This window comes from Rhipicephalus sanguineus, chromosome 1, assembly GCF_013339695.2.
Source record: "Rhipicephalus sanguineus isolate Rsan-2018 chromosome 1, BIME_Rsan_1.4, whole genome shotgun sequence".
Classification (NCBI taxonomy): domain Eukaryota; kingdom Metazoa; phylum Arthropoda; class Arachnida; order Ixodida; family Ixodidae; genus Rhipicephalus; species Rhipicephalus sanguineus.
In genome coordinates, this window is record NC_051176.1 from 229,093,479 (window position 1) to 229,117,116 (window position 23,638).

At 46.6% G+C, this 23,638-nt stretch overlaps 1 protein-coding gene across 2 annotated transcripts in view; it reads left to right on the forward strand.

Annotated features, from left to right (window-relative positions):
* LOC119373756 (carboxypeptidase B) overlaps positions 1-21,920 on the forward strand; it is a 31,134-nt gene extending 9,214 nt beyond the window's left edge. Inside the window, exons 3-11 of one of the 2 annotated variants that reach the window (XM_037643822.2) lie at positions 184-320; positions 2,501-2,591; positions 10,615-10,716; positions 13,411-13,509; positions 14,927-15,037; positions 15,107-15,197; positions 19,934-20,136; positions 21,486-21,570; positions 21,640-21,920. In XM_037643822.2, coding sequence (XP_037499750.1) covers positions 184-320; positions 2,501-2,591; positions 10,615-10,716; positions 13,411-13,509; positions 14,927-15,037; positions 15,107-15,197; positions 19,934-20,136; positions 21,486-21,570; positions 21,640-21,839 — 1,119 coding nt within the window. In that variant the 3' untranslated portion in view covers positions 21,840-21,920. The remainder of the gene's footprint in view (positions 1-183; positions 321-2,500; positions 2,592-10,614; positions 10,717-13,410; positions 13,510-14,926; positions 15,038-15,106; positions 15,198-19,933; positions 20,137-21,485; positions 21,571-21,639) is intronic. The other variant, XM_049420001.1, reaches the window with a different exon arrangement.
* Positions 21,921-23,638: the final 1,718 nt, after the last annotated feature.

A 23,638-nucleotide genomic window follows, 5' to 3' on the forward strand; every position in this document is an offset into this window, starting at 1 on the left:
GGCCGGCGGTAAACAGGTGTATAAAAATAAAGCTTTTAGGAGCAACAAAAAAGAAGAGAGAGAGAGAGAGAAAGGAATGCTGAACAAATGTCATCGATTACATTCCAAGCGATAGAAACACGGTGGCTGACAATTTTAAGTTTTGGTCGCTGCGCATCGCGTACATATGCTAACGCTGCGCAGTTTGACTTCTGGCTGGAGCCGTCGCGAGTGCATCGGTTTGTGGACGTGAGTGTCTCACCAAATAAGCAACGCCAATTCCTCGACCAGCTGCACTGGAGGGACATACCAAGCGAGGTTCTCATTCATGACCTCGAACAGTAAGTGGCGACTAACGAAATTAAAATAAATAAAATAACAAAACAGACACCGGGAGAGGGGGAGGGGAGAAAAATGTTTTTTCAAGTACAAGAAAGGTACATTAGCAAAGCAATGTCATCACCAAATTAAACGCGTTAGTTTGAATATGTGGTAAACTCATACACTCGCTGTAGCAACGTGCGTTGTTGGGCAAAGTTGGTGGGATCGAGCACAAATATTTCATATGGACGAATGGGGAAAAGGAGGGGGGACCCATGCGAGTGACCTGTGTCCTCCCTCGTCCCTGAAATTTTTTTGTGCTCTATTCCGCCCTCTAAAACACGTACTTCCGTAACCGCCATGACATAGAGTCAGGGGCGTAGCCAAGGGGGGTTGGGGGGGGGGGGGGGTGTTCAAACTCCCCCCGAAATTTTTCAATTTTGCTTGCGCATATAGACACGCACCCACACAAACGCACGCACGAACATTCATGAAGTATGGTTGAACCCCCCCCCCCCTGCCCCCGAAAAAATTTCTGGCTACGCCCCTGCATAGAGTGTATTAGAAAAGCTCAATCGAGAGTACATACCATCATTATACAGACCGGGTTCCGAATTCACAAAACATCTTACGCTAAGACCTCTCGTGAGGGAAAATTTCAGCCACTCTTGGCGCTGGACATGTTATTAGAGAAGGCAGCCGGACAATTACAGAGAGTACTTGCGAACGGAAAGCTTCGTGGATTCGGCCCCAGAAGCGTAGCGGTGTGACACTCAACTTTCCGGTGATTACGCGCAATAAGGGCTCATTCTACTTTAAAAAGCTTCTGTCGCATTCAATAGTGTGAGCAATATATGTGTTACAAACTCTCCGTAGGAGGTCAACAGTAAGTACGGACGTGCATAACGCGAATAAAGCGCGGCATGGAGTAGACAATGCATCAACCTTAAGCGGCACTGGTAAGTTTAAAGAGTATCATGCACACAGTGTTTTCAATAGAGATTCGAAAAAAAAAAAGACAACACTAAAGTAAACCAATTCCTCAAAACTTTGTGCCAAATGCCATAGCACAGGAACACGAACAAGTCGATCAAATATGGGTTCGCAAAGAGGGCTCGTAAAGACCGAAATGCAGTATATTTATCTGTAAATATACGTCCTGATCCTGCATTAAATGCTATAGGAAAGAGAAATGATTGCCAGTGAAAATTGGTCTGCTTAGATGTGTAGTTACCTTACTTTACGTCGCAGATGCCTTCGAACGGCTTCCCTTGAACATTTGACCCGTCTATAGCAGTTATAAACCGTGTGAATCACTTATTTAGCCTCATTTGATGTCACTTAAAGGAGTTCACTGCTGATACCTCCTCGAAACAGCTCAACTTTTCCAAGCACGCATGAAGACAGCTATGCAAGATGCTTGCACCGACAATATACCACAGCTGCTCATTGCATGTCCTGCAGCGTGTGCCTCTTGGGCCTTTTGTCCTAATGCCTTTTGGGTCTGTAAGATATTTTTCAATAAATAAATAAATAAATCAGATATCTTCGAGGCAGTATTTCAGCATCATCAGGATCTTTAACCAGCATCTTTTCATTAGGGTATTTTTTTAAGACATTAAAGTGCGCCTGTAAGAGATAAAGAAAATAAGTGCATTTCCGCTGGCACTTGTTTCACGGTAATCGTGAGATGTAGTCAGGTGCACAAAAATAAATGTCGCCCAGCTTTTTTTTTTTTGCGTCATCGGTTTTCTACTGTTCAGTGACAGTGAGTCATCATTTTTGTTTTATTTAAAACGCGGAGTCTGCGCATTTACCTGTTTTACACTCTCTTTTTTCATCTCCGCTGCCATGCACATATATAGGCAGCAAGAGCCTTCTTTACAAACTTTACTTTTCTTACATCTAAAAAGAGATGTAAGAAATTTTTCTCATTAGGTGGACCTACACAAAACTAGAGATTAATATATGAACTGAAAATGGGAGCTAAAGATAGCAAACAGCGATTTGCCATCTTCGTAACACTATTAAATTAAATGCGCATTTCGAGAGCATTGAATGGATGGAAAAAAACACTATAAGATCCACTATAAGCCCGTAAAGGGCCCCGCTGCCACGTCGGAACAGAAAGACCAAGTCTGCTGTGTCGCGGGCCCGTTGGACTGACATCTTTTTCCCCCTCTTCTGCTTTCTGTTTCAGAGAGATAAACAACTCTACAACGAGTAGGAGTGACGTCCCCGATTTGAGAAGTCCTCGAAGCTTCTTTTCCGACTATCAACGTTTGAACACCGTAAGTGTGACCACGGCGAAATCAAGGCATGTATGGGCTATGCTGGTCACCTTTTTTTTATCCACATAGCATGGAAAGAACTACCTACAGCGGAGAAACGTTTGACATTCAGAAGGGCTTGCGCGAAGATTGCCCTTTATTGCATTTACTTTTTATGATGCACACTCGCGAACGAAAAATAAAAAAAAAAATAACGAAAGTGCGAAGACCGCAAAAAAAAAGTGAATATATATTTTTTAGCTCGGCTCCGCAACGTGGAACTGCTTCAGTAAATTACATTCGTCGAACATACGCACGTAAGCTGGCACGCCGAGGGGGCAAAGAAAAAAGCAAAAAGCGCAGCACCATTACTTTCTAAAGTATCCGCTGGCTGCAGCCGTATGATAGCCATGGAAAGGCGGCTATACAGTAAAGTAGGTGGGTTATAATCTCTCGTGTAAAGGAGACGGTGTATAAGTGGAGAAACTTCTTCGAAATTTGATGCTCGCTTTGCGAATAGCCGGAAAATCTTCATTAACCCCTGGAAGATGTTTCCATAGAAGAGGGCGACGTACGCCGTAGGATTTCGGTTGGAAAGAAACCTTGGCCAGACTTCATGGTGTTTAATGACGCCTACAGTATGATATTAGACGGTCACAATACATGGAAACGGAATGCCGAGGGTTGAATAGCACAGATACCTAAGTGTAGGCTAAAAAGGGGAAGGATGACATGGAAAAACGTGGACAACGTAATCAACGCGAAGGAAAGGGAAGCGTAGTTAACGAAGCATTATACAAGCGTGTGGAAAGGACGTACCAATCTTGGATTTGCATTTGTAATCTCAGTGTTGAGGCTGAAAATCCAAAGGGTAAACCATACTACAGAGTAGTGGTTTCGGCTAGTTTGTTTTTCATTTTTTGTTAAGTTGGTGTAGCGCGAAGCAGGACGAAGGACGAAAAAAAAAAAAAGTACGACAGAGTTTAATCTAAAAGTGAGGGTTGCTTTGGGTGGGCAGCGAAAAGCTGCGAATGAGGCAGCACAGGAAAACAAACGGATCGGCACCTGTAAAGGTTGAGTTTGCAAGCACAGATAGCTCAATTGATTTATTTTCACTTAACCATGTAGACGAGAGAGAGGAAGATTGAGTAATGGCGCCGGTAATAGAATATAAGAGCGATGCATGTGGGTACAGCTTAAAACTAGCACAAAATAAAAAAATGAAGGAGGAGATAGGGGGGGGGGGGGAGGGGAGTTGTGTACATATATTTCCTCGAAAAGTGGGCCAACCCTCATGGGAGAAGAAGAGTAAGTGTCCCCACATTCATGATGGACCATAAGAAGAAAACTTGGAAGCCAATACTGGGAAAATGCTACGAACGAAAATATGCTTAAATATGCTTACATAAAGTCAGCGTCATATAATAAAACAGGGCTCACGCACTAGAATAGGGCGAAGGACTATTAATGAGTACGAACAGGCCATTATTGTTAACGAGTACGTATTGTTACGAGTATGAACAGACTAGCCCGAAAATAAGCTTGTCTTTTCGCCTGTAGTATGCCAAATGATTAGAAGTGATAATTAGGGCGAAAGGGGACTCAAATATGAATTAAAGTGGATTAAAGGAAAATCGAAGGTGCAGTTAAACGTAAAATAAAGGTGAATTAAGGTGAATCAAACGTGAATTAACAGTGAACGAAATGGTAAATTGAACGAAATGTGAAACAGCACGGAATCAAATGTGATAAAGTGAATCAAACGTAATTTAACGAGTGCCTCGTGAGAGCATAGGCTTTCGCCAGTGCTATCAGCGTCAGCTAAAGCGACTGTAAATTTTATTGTCTTCGTGATTGCTCGAGAAGAACATCGTGTAGTCTTTAGGAGCCCCTAAAGAGGAGCACCTGAAGACCTCCACTCAGTGACGCACCGACGGGGGGGGGGGGGGTTTCGAGGGTTTAACCCCCCCCCCCCGTAACTGCCCCGCTGTCCTTCTCACCGGGAGTACAAAGATCATATCCAGAAGTGTCCTGAGGTCGACTTTTCCTGACTGGCTCTAGAAATGTGTTGTATTCACTCATCTACTCCTAAATTGAAAAAAAAAAAAAAAACGCAAACCGCATGCTCTATGGCTCTGCGTTCCTAAATTTCCAGGGAAGCAGCTTTCCAATGATAAGATCTGGGGTTTAACGTCCCAAAATCACGATATGATTATGAGGGACGCCGTAGTGGAGGGCTCCTGAAATTTTGAACCCCTGGGGTTCTTTAACGTGCACCTAAATCTAAGTACACGGGCCTCAATCATATTTTCGCCTCCATCGAAAATGCAACCGCCGCGGCCGGGATTCGATCCCGCGACCTTCGGGTCAGCAGTCAAGCGCCATAACTTATCACTAGACCACCGTGGCGGGGCGCAGCTTTCCAAGAAAAAATATGCTTTCACGGGTTGTCAGTCTGGCCCCTTTTTTTATTTTCTTGCCCCTTTGATTACTACAATAGAGCATGCCACGGCAAATATAAGAATGGAACACATCGAGGGACGAGCTCTCATTTCACTCCAGCCGCAACCAAAAATATTTCTCAGATACGTCTAAACGACTGTTTTTCGATCTTCAAGAGATCCTACGTCATAATTTTTCTCTCTCATATAAATTTCATTGAACGAGAATTCAACTCGCCCTTGAAACATAACACTCTCGGCCGTGTTTGGATGTTCCCGTAGCCTGAAAATAAAACGCTGCAAAAACACCTACACAAGTCGATATATTCGGTTTTCTTCAGACCCCCCAAAAATGCGGAATATATTAGTCTTAGACATTAATGCGAAGAGCCGGAACATACAGCAGCGCACAACGTGAAAAAACTAAAGAAAAACAGATGAGATATTCAAGAAACTCACCAAGAACAGCTACGGAAAGTCTTTTATTCAGAAAGCAGTTCACTTCCAAAAACACGACGCAAGCTGATAAATCCAGCAACCCCCCCCCCCTTTTTTTTTTCCAATCAACACCACCCCAGAAATGCATCAGTCTCTACTATCCGAGTAGTGATCGAAACCATCGCTCCCAACGACCGGCCGCCGAAAGAGAAAATTCAAGACACCAGCTGAACCGAGAACCTGAAAGAAAGACGGGAATGACGTCCCCAATTTTGCAAGAGGTCGCAACCCCATAGCCGAAGATTCCGAGGACGCGGACCGCCGAATCAATTTTCCTGAAACTACAGTTTTCGCAGTTGAAACCAACTACCGGAAATGAATCTTGACATATTTTAACGACCAAAACAACGTGAACCGCGCTCAATGCAACCTACCCCTTGTGTACAGCACACAAAAAAAAAGAAAGAAAAAGAGAGAGAGAGAGAGAGAGAGAGAGAGAGAGAGGCATCTGCGTACCCACTTCGACACGGCCGTCTAAAAAGCTCCCCACCCTCTTCACTGTTCAACTCATGCCTTCCGGTTGAGGTGTCCTACACAGAGACAGTTATCGAGCACTCTTCCCCCATTTTCCCTCCTTTTCCTTTCTACCTATACCAAGAATAATAAAGAAGAATCACATCTAAGCCCTTGCACTGCTCTGTTCTTTTGCCGACAAGCACCGCCGCCGCCTGAAGCACCCTTCCATATCCGCCGAACAAGACAAGAAGCCCTTTTCATGTGCTTCCCCTCCCTCAAACTCCGAAGAGGGAACCGCATGGTTTCTGAAACGTCGGGACAATGCTCACTCAAATTTTAAAGATAAGAAGGCGTCGGCGGCATCTGATCCCTCTGCCAAGCTTCGACGCACGTGTTTTCTATTTTCTTCGGGGCTGTTGGTGAATGGTACCGTCTGTCGCTTAATGGCTGCAACGGAGTGGTCGCGCATTTTTTTCTGAACCTCCTTGACAGCGGACGAACGAGACGTGTTAGTGCGGCGAGAAGAAAGGCCACCTCTCAAGCGTCTCGTTCATCAAAGCGATCGCGAACCCACGGAGGCTGCGTAGCACAAGCACACGACGAGTTTAAGCACATTGAGTCCTGCATTTCTGAGCAACCCTTGGAGCAACTAGTGTGTGCGTCGCCAGCCACTGTCGCAGCATCGCACGCACACGGTGACTCTAAGCATGCCATGTGGAGTCCGGCCGTTGCAAAGATGGGAGGAGCAAGAAGCCGTGGCAGAAGGAGTAAATGTGTTTAACGACGTCTGGTAAGAAAAAAGAACCTTGGGAAAGTGCGGAAGGTCTGTTGGGGCGGCACGTTTCCTTTTTCTTTTTCTCAGTAAACGTCTCTCGCCCATTCTTTTTACCACTTCTTTTTTGCATGTACATCGGACGGAAACTACAAAGTTTGATGTGCACACATGCGTGCACGTTCAGTTTGCTTGCTAGAACTTGTGGCCGTGTTTGCTGCGTGAATCTGCGTTGGCAATGACCTACCTCGCCGAAGCCCTCTCTCGAAGCGCCAGTCGAACGAGGCTATGGTCGAACACATTCTCACCTACTACCCAAAAAGGATTTCGTGTTCATATTCAAGCGACGCAGCAACAACACCGGAATGCCCGATTACGTCCATAGAGGAACCGGTAACTCAGCAGATATCGTCGTCTCATGCATCCATTGACCAGTCAATTTTTACTAAGGATGGTTCAGCCGCCGAACCTATATGCGCCGGAGTGACCTGGGAATCTACGCTGGAAAGTCAGTAAGTGTGGTTATAATGCAGTTTATCCGTGAGCTGAGATTTGTACTGTACGTGTGCTGTATTGAACTGTACATGCTATTTATAATCAATACTATGTAGTTTATAAGTAATATTTACCAGTGCCCTTTGATATTTATAGTTTGGCGAGACTCCAAGGAAGCGTAGGAAATTATCAGCTGCAGCGTTTTTTAATCAAAAAGCGCTGCCGATCGGTAGTCGAGGCTCCCGAGAACACGCGAGCCAAATATTATAGCGATGCGCACGGCCTGGAATTTACAATAAATTCTCAAAGTCAGCTGAAAATCGCTCCCTCTTCTCTCGACAAATGATGTATTAGTCCGCAAAATATGACGCGATTGTCGGCAGTTCCACCATTGGCTGATGTTATAATCACGATAACACCCTCATTATTACTTTCGTTGTTAATTTTGAGTTCAATAAGTAGATAATATGTATGTTTATATTCTGTTATCGCGTTAAAACACCGGACAAACATTAATATTTGCACTTCCGGTCTCACCGACAGCTCGTCTGCTCGTAGTTGCGTGGTTCCGTTTTCTTCGCCATGCGCAGTGCCGAAAACGTGAATATTTCTGTGCTTATTTTTGACCATCGCCGGTTGCCGTTGAGAGTGGCAGCCGTTCGAGTGTTGCCTCGTCAGATGGGAACTGCATCGTCGGCACGTTCTCACGACCGACCGAGGCCAACACCACCTAGACTATTGCCGAGGCAGGGGCGCAGCATGTCTCCGATAACAATGCTGGCGTCCGGTAATGGCGGCGCTTCGGGGTCGTCTGCCAGTGCCGTCTTACGAGGCGGTGTGTCGGAGTATGGGCCGAAACCGATCTCAGCTTTCATTCGTTCCAAACGAGCGCGCAGGTTTACTTCCATGGTTGGCAGAGCGATGAAAACACTACGGCGTTCGAGGTACACACCCAACATTACCGAACCGACGCGCAGTTTTCAAGCACGCGCGATACACAGTGCGATCGGCTCCGCTCGACGAGAACGACGCAAGCCGACCGGAAGTGGCGGCACAGACCACGTGATTGCGCCCAGACGTCAGAAAGAAAAAAAATGAAGAAAAAAATTCCGCCGGCGCTCTTGGGCGGAGCCTCGCTCCTCTGCTCCCTCCCTCGACTCGCTGCCTAGCTTTCCGCGCGCTCGCGGCGTTGAGTTGAGGGAGAAAGCTGCGGAACGTGATCTCTATAATTTGGCAACACCACTTAGATTTGACGGATTCGAAAAAATTTTGCGGCATATGACTCGTGAAGAGTCACACGTCAATAATGAGACTATTCCAATATAACTAAGAAAGGTGTTGCAGGGCCCCTTTAAGAGTTGAAGTTGCCATGCATGCGGGCTTGTTCGTATGGCATTTTCTTATTACACTGGTAGTGCAAATTAGAGGTGTGCACGGGCTCCGGGTAGCCCGAAAGCCCGAGCCCGACCCGGCCCGCGGGCCGGGCTCGGGCGGCCCGATGTATTTTCACCTCGGGCCCGGGCCGGGCTCGGGCTACTTGGAGTTTTATCGGGCCGGGCTCGGGCCCGGCGCAAAGCCCGACTCAAGCCCGAAATATAGAGAATGAGCGGGCATTGTTTTCCAACACGCATACAGCGCCTTTTCCGCGACCGACCTTTACCGCTTTTCCTTTCCATTCGCTACTTTAAACAAAAAGAGAGTAGGTAAAGCACTGCCTCTGTTGCACTCCGACAAACAGAGAAGTAACACCACCGGAGCTAGTGACGGCGCCACGCGACTGTTTTAAGGCCAAATCCCATATGAGTGAAAATGCACGCGACAGCGACCCGACGTAGATCGCCTTCGTGCATGCTGACGCTTGCATGGGCATGCCCCATACACGTGACGGCTTTGGCGAGCGAACTCCATTGTTGCTGTCATGAGGCCGTCTACTTGTAATTTGTAATCTGTGTAATAGAGACTGTGTGTCGTTTGCTCATACTTGATAAGCTCAATAAAATGCCATATTACCGGAAAACGATGTTTTGTTTTCGCAGCCAACCTTCAAAAAGCCGGACCGGGCCGGGCCGGGCCCGGGATTATGTTTTCGTACGTCGGGCCGGGCCGGGCGGGCTCGCAGCCCTTTGCCGTCGGGCTCGGGCGGGCCTTCGACAAAGTCAGCGGGCCCGGGCCGGGCTCGGGCTCGGAAATACGGCCCGTGCACAGCTCTAGTGCAAATACACGGGACACAAGAAACGCACACGAAAACACACACGGCGCTGGGTGTCTTCATGTGCCTTTCTTGCGTCCCGTTTGTATGCGCTACCTACCATAGTAATAAAGTTTTAACATCATTGCGCGACCGCCAGCCAGCCGACATGTCGGCTGGCTGGCGGTCGTGGAGCAGCTGTGCACGTATACGTGCACAGCTGCTCCACTGAACGGTTTTTTGGCCTTGTCAAGTTATTTCAAGACCTTTCTGTAAAACGCTGAATAATCATCATCATAATTCACGTTATTATTATTATTATTATTATTATTATTATTATTATTATTATTATTATTATTATTATTATTATTATTATTATTATTTGGTATTTTATTTGTTGTCGCATTACTCCAGCTGAAGCAAGGAAATGGCATATTATGCAATGTGCTTGGCCCCCCCCCCCCCGCACTCCTGTAATCTTGTCAGAAGTTCAACCCCCCCCCCCCCCCCCCCCCCCTGAGAAAAATCCTGGGTGCGCTAATGCCTCCAGCCCTCCACTCATGGCACATGTTCGCATTGGATCGCATGAAACCGCGCCCTGCTATCGTCGGAACCGGCCACTCACTGAGACGACTGATAAAAAATAAAAATAAAACTGGAGCAAAACATGCCTTACAAAATGCGACCCCAGATTCTGCTGCAGTTGTTTTTCGACAAGTACATATATATCTGTAAATGTCGGTCACGTATTGTCGCGCTGCTAAGCCGGGTTCGATTTCCGGCCAAGGCGGCCGCATTTCGATGGGGGCAATATGGAAAGAACATCCATGTGCTTAAATTTAGGTGCACATTAAAGAACCCCCAGTGGGCGAAATTAATGCGGAGAAAATGAATCGAAATGAAGGCACTACGGCGTGCCTCATTTTCATATCGTGCTTCCGGCAAGTAAAACCTCAACAATTATTATTATCAAATGTCAGTCGAACTCATGGATTATATTAACTGTGCGGGCACTATATCGCATGACAAAGTTTCGCTGTGATGTTAAGAACCTTTGCTTGATGCATTTAACCGTTGCGCCAAACGTTACCTGCATTCTTACGCTTTGCGCATGTGTCTTTAGGGTTGAAATCAAGTGCACGTAGATAAGGCTTGTATCTAATTGTACTTTTTGCTTTTATATCCTCCTGCAAGATCCACAACCACTTGCATACATTTAGTCTGCGAAGAAAGTCCTTGGTAAACGTCATGAGCATAGGAAAGTCATTCGAGAACCGTGACCTCAAGCTTGTCAAGGTGAGTCTGTAAGACGTCTAGAAGATAAGCGTTGAGCAATGGTTAATACATAGCACGTGTGAAACGATACGATACTTTGAAAATATAGTTCAGAAACAAACTGCGCATATACTTTCATTGCTTGCCCGTTATACACTATGCATGAACAAGTTAAATATTGCATAATTCGAAGAGAAACCCCGATACATGTGTGTGTTCGAATAGGTTTTTAGTAATGTACGCTTGCAAAAGGTATGCAGCTTGATGCGCCTTACTGAGCGGATTTCTCGAAAAAGCCGAAATTTACCTGCGCGATAAATATTAGTGTGCAAGTAGCTCGTGAAAAAGGTACAATAATAAGACTTCGGCTACCAGGATAAGCGCAGGTGATCCTAACACGAAATTAAGGTCGAGCAGTATTGGTCAAGTCGACCATGTCTGCACAGAAGTCCTGAGAACATACCATCATGTGTAACGCGAATTTTCACATATATGTCCCGAAAATGTGCTACGTACGAAATACATATGCCTTCCAATTAATATATTGTATTATTTTTTATTTTTCAAAAGTGTTCCTTCATAGCTGCAATGTTTTGCAAAATTTGAGCACGGATATTTCGAAAGTGTTGTAGTTATATGTTACAGGTAAGCTGGCATCGCTACCGCTCAACTTCAGTCAAAGGGGTCATGAACCACTTTTCCAAGTAATGATCTAATGACCTCAGTATCGGAGTGTACTGCCTCCCGAATCGATTGCCGCAAAAATTTCTCGAATCCGTCAAGAATCAGCGGAGTTACGGGGGTTTGGCGCACGCCCCAAGCGCTTTCTCTCTTTTCTCGTGCCGACGAGCGCACTGGAAGCTAGACAGGGAGGGATGGCAAGGGGGAAAGAAGTTACGTCAGCGCGCGTCATGAAACGCGATCGCTCTCCCGCTGTGATTCGCTTGCGCGAGTGCGGCTACCGTGTACTGAGGAGTGCGGCGCCGGCAAGTGGCGGCACCCCGCGGCAAGAAGCGCATCTGATCCGAACGCCGCTCTCGATTTACGTCGGCTATCGGCCAATAAGAATGCTATGTCTCTTGCGATGTAAACTGACAGATCCGCGACGTAAACGGACAGACGCCCCGCCCACCGACGAGAGTGAGAACCGGCCTCTGTTTGAAAAGAGGGTGCCTGGGGAAACGGCAACTTCGCACTCCGCTTGTGGTCATTACGCGGCGCGCACGACTGTAATATTTGGCAGAGCAGTTCATAGCCGTGTCAGCTTTCCGCAGGATGTGTTTTTTCAACAAGCCCAAGGGGTGCTTCATGACCATACACGTGTGTTACGATGAAAATAATTAAAGGATAATCAGAGAGAATACTAATTAGCTGCTTCGACATTGTTATTTGCTGTGAGAGCAATGCACAACTTTTGTAGGAATCGACTTAAAGGGGTCATGAAGCACCCCTTGGGCTTGTTGAAAAAATACATCCTGTGGAAAGATGACACGGCTATGAACTGCTCTGCCAAATATTACAGTCGTGCGCGCCGCGTAAAGGCCACAAGCGGAGCGCGAAGTTGCCGTTTCCTCAGGCGCCCTCTTTTCAAACAGAGGCCGGTTCTCACTCTCGTCGGTGGGCGGGGCGTCTGCACGTTGACGTCGCGGATCTGCCAGTTTACGTCGCACGAGACATAGCATGCTTATTGGCCGATAGCCGACGTAAATCGAGAGCGGCGTTCGGATCAGATGCGCTTCTTGCCACGGGGTGCCGCCACTTGCCGGCGCCGCACTCCTCAGTACATGGTAGCCGCACTCGCGCACGCGAATCACAGCGGGAGAGCGATCGCGTTTCATGACGCGCGCTGACGTAACTTCTTTCCCCCGTGCCATCCCTCCCTATGTAGCTTCCAGTGCGCTCGTCGGCACGAGAAAAGAGAGAAAGCGCTGAGAGCGTGCGCCAAACCTCCGTAACTCAGCTCATTCTTGACGGATTCTAGAAATTTTTGCGGCAATCGATTCGGGAGGCAGTAAACTCCGATACTGAGGTCGTTAGATCATTACTTGGAAAAGTGGTTCATGACCCCTTTAAGGTCAATTGGCCCTATGTGCTACATAAGATTCTTAGAAAACACGTTTAATTAACACGCACAAATGCGTGGCGTGCGTGCAACTTTAGAGCCGCATCCTTTAGGGGAAAATATTATATATATATATATATATATATATATATATATATATATATATATATATATATATATATATATATATATATATATATGTATGTATGTATTTGAAATCCAAGTTGGGGGGGTCGACTTCCAACAGAAACCGAAACAAACGAGAAATCAGGCACTTCACGGCATAGTTACAACATTATGTTAACGTTCCGGCTCTACCTGTAATATATATCGTATTTTCTCGTATACAACCCGCACCCTGAGCAACGATTCGCGAAACATTTTCTAAAAACAATCCTCGCTTATTGCCGCGAAGCTAGCTTTTCTGCAAAGCTTTCAAGCACTGGCGTGAAGTCACCTTTGCCCACCGGAATTCGAGTTTTTCCTCAGCGACATCGTAAATAAATTTCCTTTATAAAAAACGCTCGCGGGTTTTTTTTTTTTTCGTGCGGTTTTAGGGGGGGGGGGATCTCCTACATAGAGTCGACTTACAAGCGTGATGTGGAGCTCTGTGTAAGTTCTCCCATACATACTTTCATGGCTTACTTGCGCAGCTGTCGTCAGGACGGGCCAAAAGAGCAGTGTGGCTGGATGGTGGCATGCATGCCAGAGAGTGGATTTCCCCCGCGACAGTCATGTACATTCTTGAAGAGGTTCGTATATGCACCGCCTGTTCACCACTAGTCTACGAACAGCTTACAGGGCTAAACAGACGAGGACAGAGAAAAAGAAGGTAAGGACACAGCGCTCGTGTCGTTACCTTTTTTTTTTTTTTTTCGTCCTCGTCTGTTTGGCGCTGTAAGCAGTTCAAAAAATGAATCGTGACCATCTAGCCCAAGTGTCCCTTCTTGTGGACTAGTCTATGCTCTCAGATCGTTACAAGCTTCAATGGCACAGGATGTCTTCTTTGCACAGTCACCACCTCTTCATCGCCAAGTGATTTTTCTCTTTAATTATGGTGACTGATTCGGCAAACAGTGTTGATATACGAAAGCAAAATGTCCACACGTTACATTAGGCCGCATCAAAAGGCCCATGGGTCAATGACATTTGCCTGTTTGCGGCACCCGCGGACATGTTGAGGCTGAGGGCGTAGTTCTATAAGCAGCACAGTGAATCAACAGTGCGGGCAAACGTTAACTACCTGTTAACGAAATGTGCGGCGATTTTCTCAGATATGCATGTGCGGTGCACGAGAACATTGCGTGAGCGCAATGTATTCATAAAGAATAAAGGATGCAGCCGTTTACACACACAAAAAACAAGCTTCATGAAAGTATACTGTTGCTGCCGATTTCTTTGAGCTACGGCAGAGGCTACCGTCTAACGATTATTACTGCTTGACGATGGCAGCTATTTCCAATCTCTGTGCCCATCACTTCTGTGCATGAATAACAGAAAATGCAAAAAAAAAGTGGGCATATTGATAACGGGGAAGGTGGGGAGACGTTCGTCCTTTGCTTTCTCTCGAGTGCTTGGTCATCGCAAGAGCTTCGACAAATGCGCGACAAAACCCGAGATTTTCCCTGACTATGGGTGGCAATACGTCCGGTCATCGACAACTCCTGCCTATTGGCCGACTTTGGCATTGAGCTTCGCGCACAACTTATTAGGCTTTTTGATCGTGGCACGCACTGCACATCGACTCTGACCAGCGCCAGGCTGTGCTCTGTGAATCGAGATCATGCAAGAAGAGCAGCCTGCACCAGCATGAGAATACCAGCAGATGGCGCTGGCTTGCCCCCTGTATAACAGCTATAATAACACGCGCAAAAACATTCAAGACGAACAATTCGAACCGGTCCCTCATCCAAGCTCAAGCGAGGCAAGGAGGCAACAAAGGACGCGTTGGATTCACTACTTAGTCAGGGAAAACCTGGGGGACCGGTTCGCACATCTCGGTTGCACATTTTAAACAGCGGCGACAGTGATGCCCCGAAATGTGGGCGTGGTCATGCCGTAATGCACCACTCGGCCCCCAGGCCAATCGAGTACATGTGGCCTGTTGGTGACGTTTATCCACAACGATGCGAACTCCTGAGACCGTGTCATTTTTCCTCTGGTACCCAGCTGGTGAGCGGCTACAGCAATGACAATGACACGACCAAGATTCTGGACACCTTCGACGTGTACGGTCTACCGGTGGCCAACCCGGACGGCTACGAGTACACGCACATCCTCGTGAGTCATGAGCGCATCGCTTGTCGGTGAGCGACTCGGAGTATATCAATGGCACCGGCTGCTTTGCAGAACCGGCTGTGGCGGAAGACAAGGTCCACGACTGCCAGCTTCATCTGTCGTGGTGCCGACCCGAACAGAAACTTCGGCTTCAAATGGAGCTGTGAGTATACGAAGGCATCTGAAAGAAAGCGTACTGCCAGCGCATGAAACCATGGACAGAAAACCACACGCCTTCATTCGGCCTAATGTTGTTCACTGATAGAGCTTCACCGTGTATTCGGAGGCTTTGCTCTTGAGGGCTTGCGCAAAGAATGACAACTCTTCGAAATATTCGTGCAGCAACCTGCGTATTTCGCTAGCAGCTGAGGTTGTCGGAGCACGCGCCTGCCCTGTCATCGCTATGTCCTGACCGTTCAACCTGAAACGAGACGCTTGGGGCGGTACGAGTGTACAAATGGACAGAAAGCATGGGCTGGACTGCGCATTACACGCGAAGATTATCAGTACATCGCCGCGACTGCTTACCGAAGCACTGTTGAGTGATCTTCCAAACGTAATTGCGCCGCAGTTTTCATATTCCTAAAACTTTATCAAGAACTTGTCGGTGTTACTTAAAAAGGAATGAGATAATCAAGGCAGGGAGTGTCGATTGTTGTATAGTGGAGGAGGAGCGCACACACAGATATTTAGTTTATTCTGTGTACAGAGATGATACCGAGGGGTGGCTTCCTCTCGTGTTAAGCGATGTATGGATGATTTATCGCACGAAGTTCTAATTTTTTTTAACATGCGGGGTAGGGTGGAGCACTAAGGACAGGTTAATATGGGAGGCGAAAGTAAAGAAGTAACGAACAAGAGTGAAGTCCAAGAGCGAAGAGAACAGAAGTTTAAATTATGCATGACGTCACGCAGCGCACACTCATAAACAAAGAAGTCACCGTCCCTTTACGCAACACTATAACAGGCGAAAGCGTATGCTCTCACGCGACACTCGTTAAATTACTTAGACGTTCTCAAACGATTGCCTTATTCTTCGTCGCGAGCTTATTGTGCGAGCATATCATGTGACTATAGCAACAGCAGAGCTTTTGCTAGGCAAAGCTCCGTTGTCGTCCCGCATTAACTGGTTGAGCGAAGTGGAGCCACGTTAAGAGATGGAGAGCCCAGCCTGGCTATGCCAAGGCACGCAAAACCAAGAAATGAGCATAGTATAGTACAGCAAGGGCGTGGGAAAGGGAAGTGTGGGTGAGTAGGAGGGGAAATGGTAAAGCATAGCATAGCCATGCTTAGTATAGTATAGCAATGGCGTGGGAAAGAGAAGTGAGGGTAAGGAGGGGGCGATGTGAGGAGGACGAGGAGGGAAAAGAGGAGGGGGAGATGATAAAAAGTTTTAAGTTCCGCAGCTCAAAAGAGATAATAAAGCATAGCACAGCCGTGTATATATAGTATAGCAAGGGGTGAGAAAGGGAAGTGAGAGTGAGAAGGAGTGATGTAAGGTTGAGGAGGATGGAAATGAGTAAGGGAGAGAGTAGAGCATAGCATAGTCTGGTACAGAATAGTATAGCAAGGGGTTAGAGAAGCAAGTGAGGGTGAGGGGAAGGGAAAAGAGAAGCGGAAGGCCGCCCTGTTTCCTCAGTCTTTGCACCGCTAGTGCGTAGCTGCCCCAATCCTTCGTGTGAATGAAGCGTGGCGAGCATATTGTAAGACTAAGGAAATACATACCTTGCCTCTATGTATTGCGCTGTCCCCTCCAAAGATGTTGTACCTTTACGTCTAATTTAGGATTGGCCCGAGGACAATTTCGCGTTTATATTTTACCATACAGGAGGCGAGCTCGTGCGAAACTATTCAAGGACGCACAGAAGGCATTTCTATAACACTAAGCCTCGAATTAAGCTTCCACATTCCAGTTGGCACATTGCGCGACTTAATCATTTCCATTAGACGCATGGTCACTCCAGCATCAGGAGCGAGACAGCTTTCATCACGCGGTATGACGAAGCTTGATTTCACTTCCACACCAATTACGTGGCAATGTAATTTCACCGCGAGCCGCGCTTCGAAGGCTGCATGCCAAATAAGGTATCTCGGATTATATGGACATTTTGAAGTGTAGAAACGTGGAACAGGTCTTCTACGATGATTCCCTTCAGTTTTTCATTATATGCGTATGCTTTAATGTTTGTAACTAAGGAGGTTATTGGCGTAATGAGTTTAATTAGTTATTGAATTGCTTCGCGGTCTTGTAAATTGAGTCCCCCTGAGCAGATAATTGATTTGTAGTGACGTAATTAGAGTAAGTATCGTTTTTTTTTTACGAGTTCAGTACATGTACGCAAAAGAGACTTGAAATCTAATATGCGCGCTGAATATTTATTTGCGAGTTAAATATATTCAAGAAAAACCTTTTACGGAAACTTCTTGACCCTCATTTGCTTGGATCATTCACAGATCAGCATTTTAGTTAGCAGAGAGCGCTCTCTCGTTCTTGACTGATTGCTTCTCGCATAACATGGCAGGAAGTCGTGTTTTGTGTTCTCTTCAGCCTAGTTTAATTGACAGAAATCTAAGGATACCGCAAAGCTCGCGCACAAGTACGGGTCGCGTGCACATACGACTTATACGAAAGTTCCCGTGTTCCTTGGAGAAAAATGACTGAGTTGTGTGCGCAAATGCCCCAGATACCTCCAACAAGCTTTGCAGCCTATATATTCACGCCATAGACGTATAGTTGTCGGTACATACCACCTGTATTTTTTCATTACTACGCATTAATTATTTAATTAACTTTAATTTGTCAATTTTTGTCATTCTTGCTCGAATCGCAACTTTTAAGTTGTAGGCCGTCTCAAATAACCCCGGAATCAAGCTTTTGTGCTGAAATCTGCCTGGTTGTTTTTTTTTTTTTCGAGAAAAAACAAAAGCGCGCGAAACGCGCCAAATATGAAATACACGCGCGCTAGCGTGAAGCCCTGTGCAATGCGGCGACGAACGAACGCAGATATACATGAGTATCAACCAATGAACGCTTGGAAGCGCTTGGGCAGCGGCGCGTGAGCGCGTGTCTATTTGGCGTGTTTTGCGCGCTTTTGTTTTCTCTTGAAAAAAAAAAAAACAGGCAGATTTCAGCACAAAATAAATGCTTAATTTTAGGGGTTATTAAAGATAATATTTTACCGATTCGAAAAAGAATTTAAAAATGACAAAGGTAATTAATTGATAAATGCTTAGTAATGAAAAAACGCCAGGCCTGCGCTGAAACCACAGCACAGCCACAGCGAAAGCTGGAAGAGCAGCGTTTCTAGAGCCCGTTAAGCTCTCTTGGGGCTACAAAACAAGTACACTAGAAAGGTACCCACTACGCCATAAATCACAATTTTTGTGAAGTTGGGAAGCACCTACTAAGCCATTATTCGTCATTCTGCGGAGAAGCGAGGCACCAGGTACACGTCAGTAAGGCATCATGTGCACTTTGTTGACGCGACGACTGATGACGATGAAGAATTATGGCTCAGCCCTTTGTAATGGGTTGGAATCTTTAAACGGCCCACCAGTTATGTAATTTGCATTGGGTGACGCCCGGTCACTATTTCCCTCTCCCGTCATGCTGTATAACATACGTTGACGAGGGAGAGAGACGGGGGGGGGGGAGCGAAAGAACTTTACTGAGACCCCGAGGAAATGGATCATGCGCTTATGGGCTTCCTTGGCAACCAATACAAGTGCACTTGCGAGGAACCCACTACGCTATAAATCAGTGTAATATTTGAGAAGTAGGGCAACAGGCATTGTGCCATTTTTCGTCATTCTACGGAGAGCGTTGGTACCTGCTAAACGCATGTAAGGCATTATGCGCACTTTGTTGATGCTGTGCCTGATGGCGATGAAGAATTATGGCAGAGTCCTTTGTAATGGGTTGGAAGCATTCAACAACCTACTCGTTGCGCAATTCGCATTGTGTGACGCCTGGTTACAGAATTCGCGTTGTGCGACGCTTGGTGCTTATTTTACTCTTCCACCACGCTATATTGCATATGCTAATGTGGTTCCTTTCCGACATGAAGCCTGTATAGGACCTTTTTGCAAAGCAGTTTCAAGCACCGGCATGGCTCAGAGGTTGAATACTGGGCTCCCACGCAGAGGGCCCAGGTTCGAACCTCGTTCCATCGTGGAGTTTTTTTCTTATTTCGTTTTATTTTTCTTATTTCGAGCGATACTGGTTACGGACACCGGCGGCGGCGGCGGCGGCGGCGGCGGCGGACAACTACGGCGCCAAAAACGGCCGGTGAAATGATCTCATAACAGCTTTCGCTGTAAAAAATGCAGATGGTATGTACACACGACTACCGCTAATATACAGCAGGTAGAACTTTCCTAGAGCACATGGTTTCTTTTTTTGTTTTGTTTTTTAAACCTTGGTCCGAGTTAGCTACCCGGTATATTACCTGTATTCTCGCGGATCTTGTCCGCGTAACCCTTAACTGCATTTGAGTTATGTCTATGTCGCCTATAGGTTTATCCTTAGTTGAACTTGTATCCTGCTTATTATAGTATAAAACACTGTTTCTATATGTTTCTGTGTTGCTTAGTTGCTTTTATCGGCCAACGTATTATCCGGAGTGTTAACTTTTTGTCAGGTCTGTTGGGTAGTTTTAAACATGTCTGAATAAGCTGAAAAGACATTTAAAATGATGTTACAGCTGATAATTTTATTCTCGGTAATAAAAATTATTTCATTGAGGCGGGTTTGCACAAGCGCCGTCCACACGGAAAGGATATAATTGCCGAACGCACTCGGGTATCTGTTGCTGGGGAAGGGCATAAATCGCACGTCTCGACAAAAGCCACCCACGTTTCGTTTGCTCGCGTAGTTTACCAAGCAACTGTTGTGCGCAGCGGGTGGCTCAAGCAGCAAAGCGTGCTCGGAGGTCTTCGCCGGGAACAAGGCATTCTCGGAGCCGGAGACCAAAGCGATCGCGAACTTCGTCTACGCCAGGCGCCGCGAGATCATGGCTTTCCTCACCTTCCACTCCTACTCGCAGCTCTGGCTCACGCCGTGGGGCTACACGGCACTCAAACCGGCTAACTACCTCGAGCTCGTGAGTGCTCCGCACGAATCCAAGTGCCAAATATTGTTTTGATAGAAAGTAGCGGGAGCCATGAGCACCGATCCGCTCTTTGAGTCGCGGGCCACTGCCAGTCACACGCTGGTACAGTGCACTTGAGGCTGTCCTTCTTGAGCATCCTATACCTGAGAGCACCACAGCACATATAAAGCAGTACCACTGTATACGCCGATAACATACGCACGAACGCCGCACTTTTGCAAAAAAAAAAACATGGACACGGTCGCCTCTGCGGCAGAGTTCAAAGTCCCGGCATACTCAGCAGATGCTGTCAAGGTAAAAATAAATAAATAAATAAATAAATATAAAAAAGAGCGACAAAGCGAAATTGTCGACTCCAAAGTAGTCAGACGCGGTTTTATTGTACGTATATTGATGAATAAGGCACAGGAATATCGAGACTTGATCGAAATGCAATGCGCAAACAAGGAAGCCTTGCAGGTTTCAACAGGCACACACTTTGCACAAGTACGAAAACACACACACATGACAAGAACTGTATATGCTCGCGCCTGTTCATTCTTACGGATGGACTGTTATCGTCAACATTTGGACGTAAGAAAACACGAATATATCAGTGCAGCTCCGTGCTTCGTTTTAAATAAGGCACAAGAGCGGAGAGATGAGCTATGCGCTTTTGGCCCCCGTTGCGCGACGTGCACCATGCAACTTAGACAATAGGTGTTCTTGTGGGTGCTACCAGAGTTCTTTAACCCGTCAACACCTTTGCTACCATGCATCTTACTAAGTTGAGCAGCGCGCTATACTGTGCTCGGCTAAAATTATTTCTGTGGCGTAAGGAGAACGTCATTCACGTATTCACTTGGGTAAGCTTTGTACTTTATACGCCTTAACGTCACGGCTGTTTGTTCACAGCTGCAGGTTAAATCTGTGCTCTGGACGTACACGTCCAGTGTTTTGAAATACTACTAAAAACTGCAAGCCTTCTCCTTTTTTTGAAGCGATCGAGATTTTTTTTTTGCCTACCAGATTTGCAGAAACGAAAAACCACACATGGTTCGGTGCTCTTCCAGTCCACGTTTCCGTGCGTGGTCTGCAATTTTTCGCTCAACCAATCACGTTAACAGAAAGACCAGCCGACCAAGGGGTTCTTTGGAATCTTTAGCCGGGGCTACATGATCAGCACGTTGCATACGCAAATATTTCGCAGATAAAGATTTTTTTTACGCCATGGCTGTATCTCTTATGTCTAGCGTGACGCTGTGTTCTTTGCCTAATGAGCCTTTAAAGAGCCTAGAGTGATAAGTGGGTGAAGAGGGCAAGTACGCCGTTTCCACTGACAAGCGTTCTGTCCCACGCAGGCCCGCGCAGCAAGAGTCGCCACGGCTGCGCTAGAGAAGGTGCACGGTACCAAGTACAATGTTGGAACGTCCACCAGTATGCTGTGTAAGTGCCGCGGGGCTAACGGGAGGGATATCGCGCCCACGCAACGCAACGCATCTTCGTTTGTTGCAGACGTTGCCTCGGGAGGCTCGGACGATTGGGCACTCGGCGAAGCGCAGATTCCGTACGCGTACACGGTAGAGCTGCGGGACACTGGTCGCCACGGGTTCACCCTGCCGCGCGACCAGATCGTGCCCACCGGTGAGGAGACCTGGGCCGGTATCAAGGCCCTGCTGCTCGAGCTGGCCAGCAAGGTGGACGAAGGAACGTGATGCGCGGTCACTGCGGCCGAGAAGACAACAAATGGCTATTTATGTTCCACACGAGGAATTTGTGAATAAATATTTATAAATATAATGTACCACCTCTATCCGTATACCGAGCGTGAAATAAATTTACAAGTCACTTTAGTTCGTGGCTGTTTAAGTTGATCATGCATGGACAACGCAACGTTATTGTCCTCGCGGCGTGCCGCATATACGCCCTAAACATCCACGCGAAATATTCATCGAAAGTATCGCTGACGCAATGACTGCTTGGTTAGTTGGATAGTGACCTGGAGCAACCTACCCTGGGGGTTCGGGCATGAATTGGGCGGTGTACATTGATTAAGAAAATAAACAGTAAAAAAAAAATAGGGAAAATTTCAAACAAAAATTACTAGATTGTAAATTGCGAGAAAAAAAAAGTTAAATATTCCCGGATGATTGGCAATAGTAATTACTTATAAATGATGAAAAAAAAAAGCATTGTGAACGAGTCACGCATGACGGTCATGCATGACTGTAAAAATGTAAGCAATGTAACACTGTGGTGAAATAAACTTCAAACTTCAAAAAGAAAAAAAATTAACTATAGGCTGTAGATGTAAACAAAAACGACCGTTCTTTCTTTTTCAAAAACTCCGTTTCCCCCAAGTACAGTTATTCCAGAAAAAAGAAACCTTTCCTCGCTGAAAATGTTATGCAGTTTACTTTGCCCCTGTCGTGGCGTTACAATCGATGGTCGAGTCGATTTGAAGAAGAAGCGCAGGTGCTCGCGTGGCCGCGGACCTCGCGCACTTTCCTCGCGCGTTCCTCTCGATCACATCCCTGCTGGTGGTCCTCGACAGAAGCACTCGACGGTTCTCCGACCTCCACGACTGCCTTCCCTGGGATCCTCGGACAGCTTGACCGGCATGGTAAGACGCCGCCTTCCGCTACCGTTTTGCTCTGTCGATGTATTGCTATGGAAGCGCAGCACCTGAGTAGGCTTGTCTGTAAGAAAAAAAAAAATGACGCGCAGCTTCAGCTGACTTGACGTCGCGAAGACTGATTAGACAGAGGAGTTGGTGGCGTCAGTTTTAGCTTGGTCATTGCCGAACATTCCAGAAAGAATGCGAGGCGATGCGAGGCGAACATTCCAGAACGAATGCGAGACCCTCGGCTCTTCCAGTGGTCATCAGCCGGTCCTCTCCACTCCACCTACTTCGCTCCCACCACAGCTTCGCCTTTGCTCTCCTCCTCTCTAACCAGGTTCACCCTCTCCACGTCGCTACCCTTTTTCTATCAGGCTCAACTCGCTACACTAGGCTTCTCTCTAACCCACTTAGCTTTACTCGTGCTCTCCCACTCGTCGGGCTCTCAGCTGGGTTAGAAAGTACAGACGACGAATCCTGAGGGATTTACCTTGGCATTAAACAGATCCGCTATTGAAATATCGAGCATTCATTGATGAAATTTAACGTGCTGACTTTGAGCTAGCTTGTTCCGGCGCCAGTGACATATATGCTTATATAAATACACACACGCAGACGAATCAGGTAGGACGATCGTTCTCCATGTCAATCTACGTCTACGCGTGTTAATTTGCTTTTCTATTAGCCCAATGAACAGTACTCTGCTTGTTTTCTTTAAGTGGCGAGACGCAGCAACTGTTGATCGCAGCTTTCAGAGTACGAGGCAAGCGTTCTTCACATCTAAAAAGAGCTCGTGGTGCGAGGTTTACGCCTTAAAGGAGACTATCCTTTTTCTATTTTCTTTTTGCGGTTTATAAACTCTTTTCTACCGGGTCGACCGATTCTTCCGCGGTG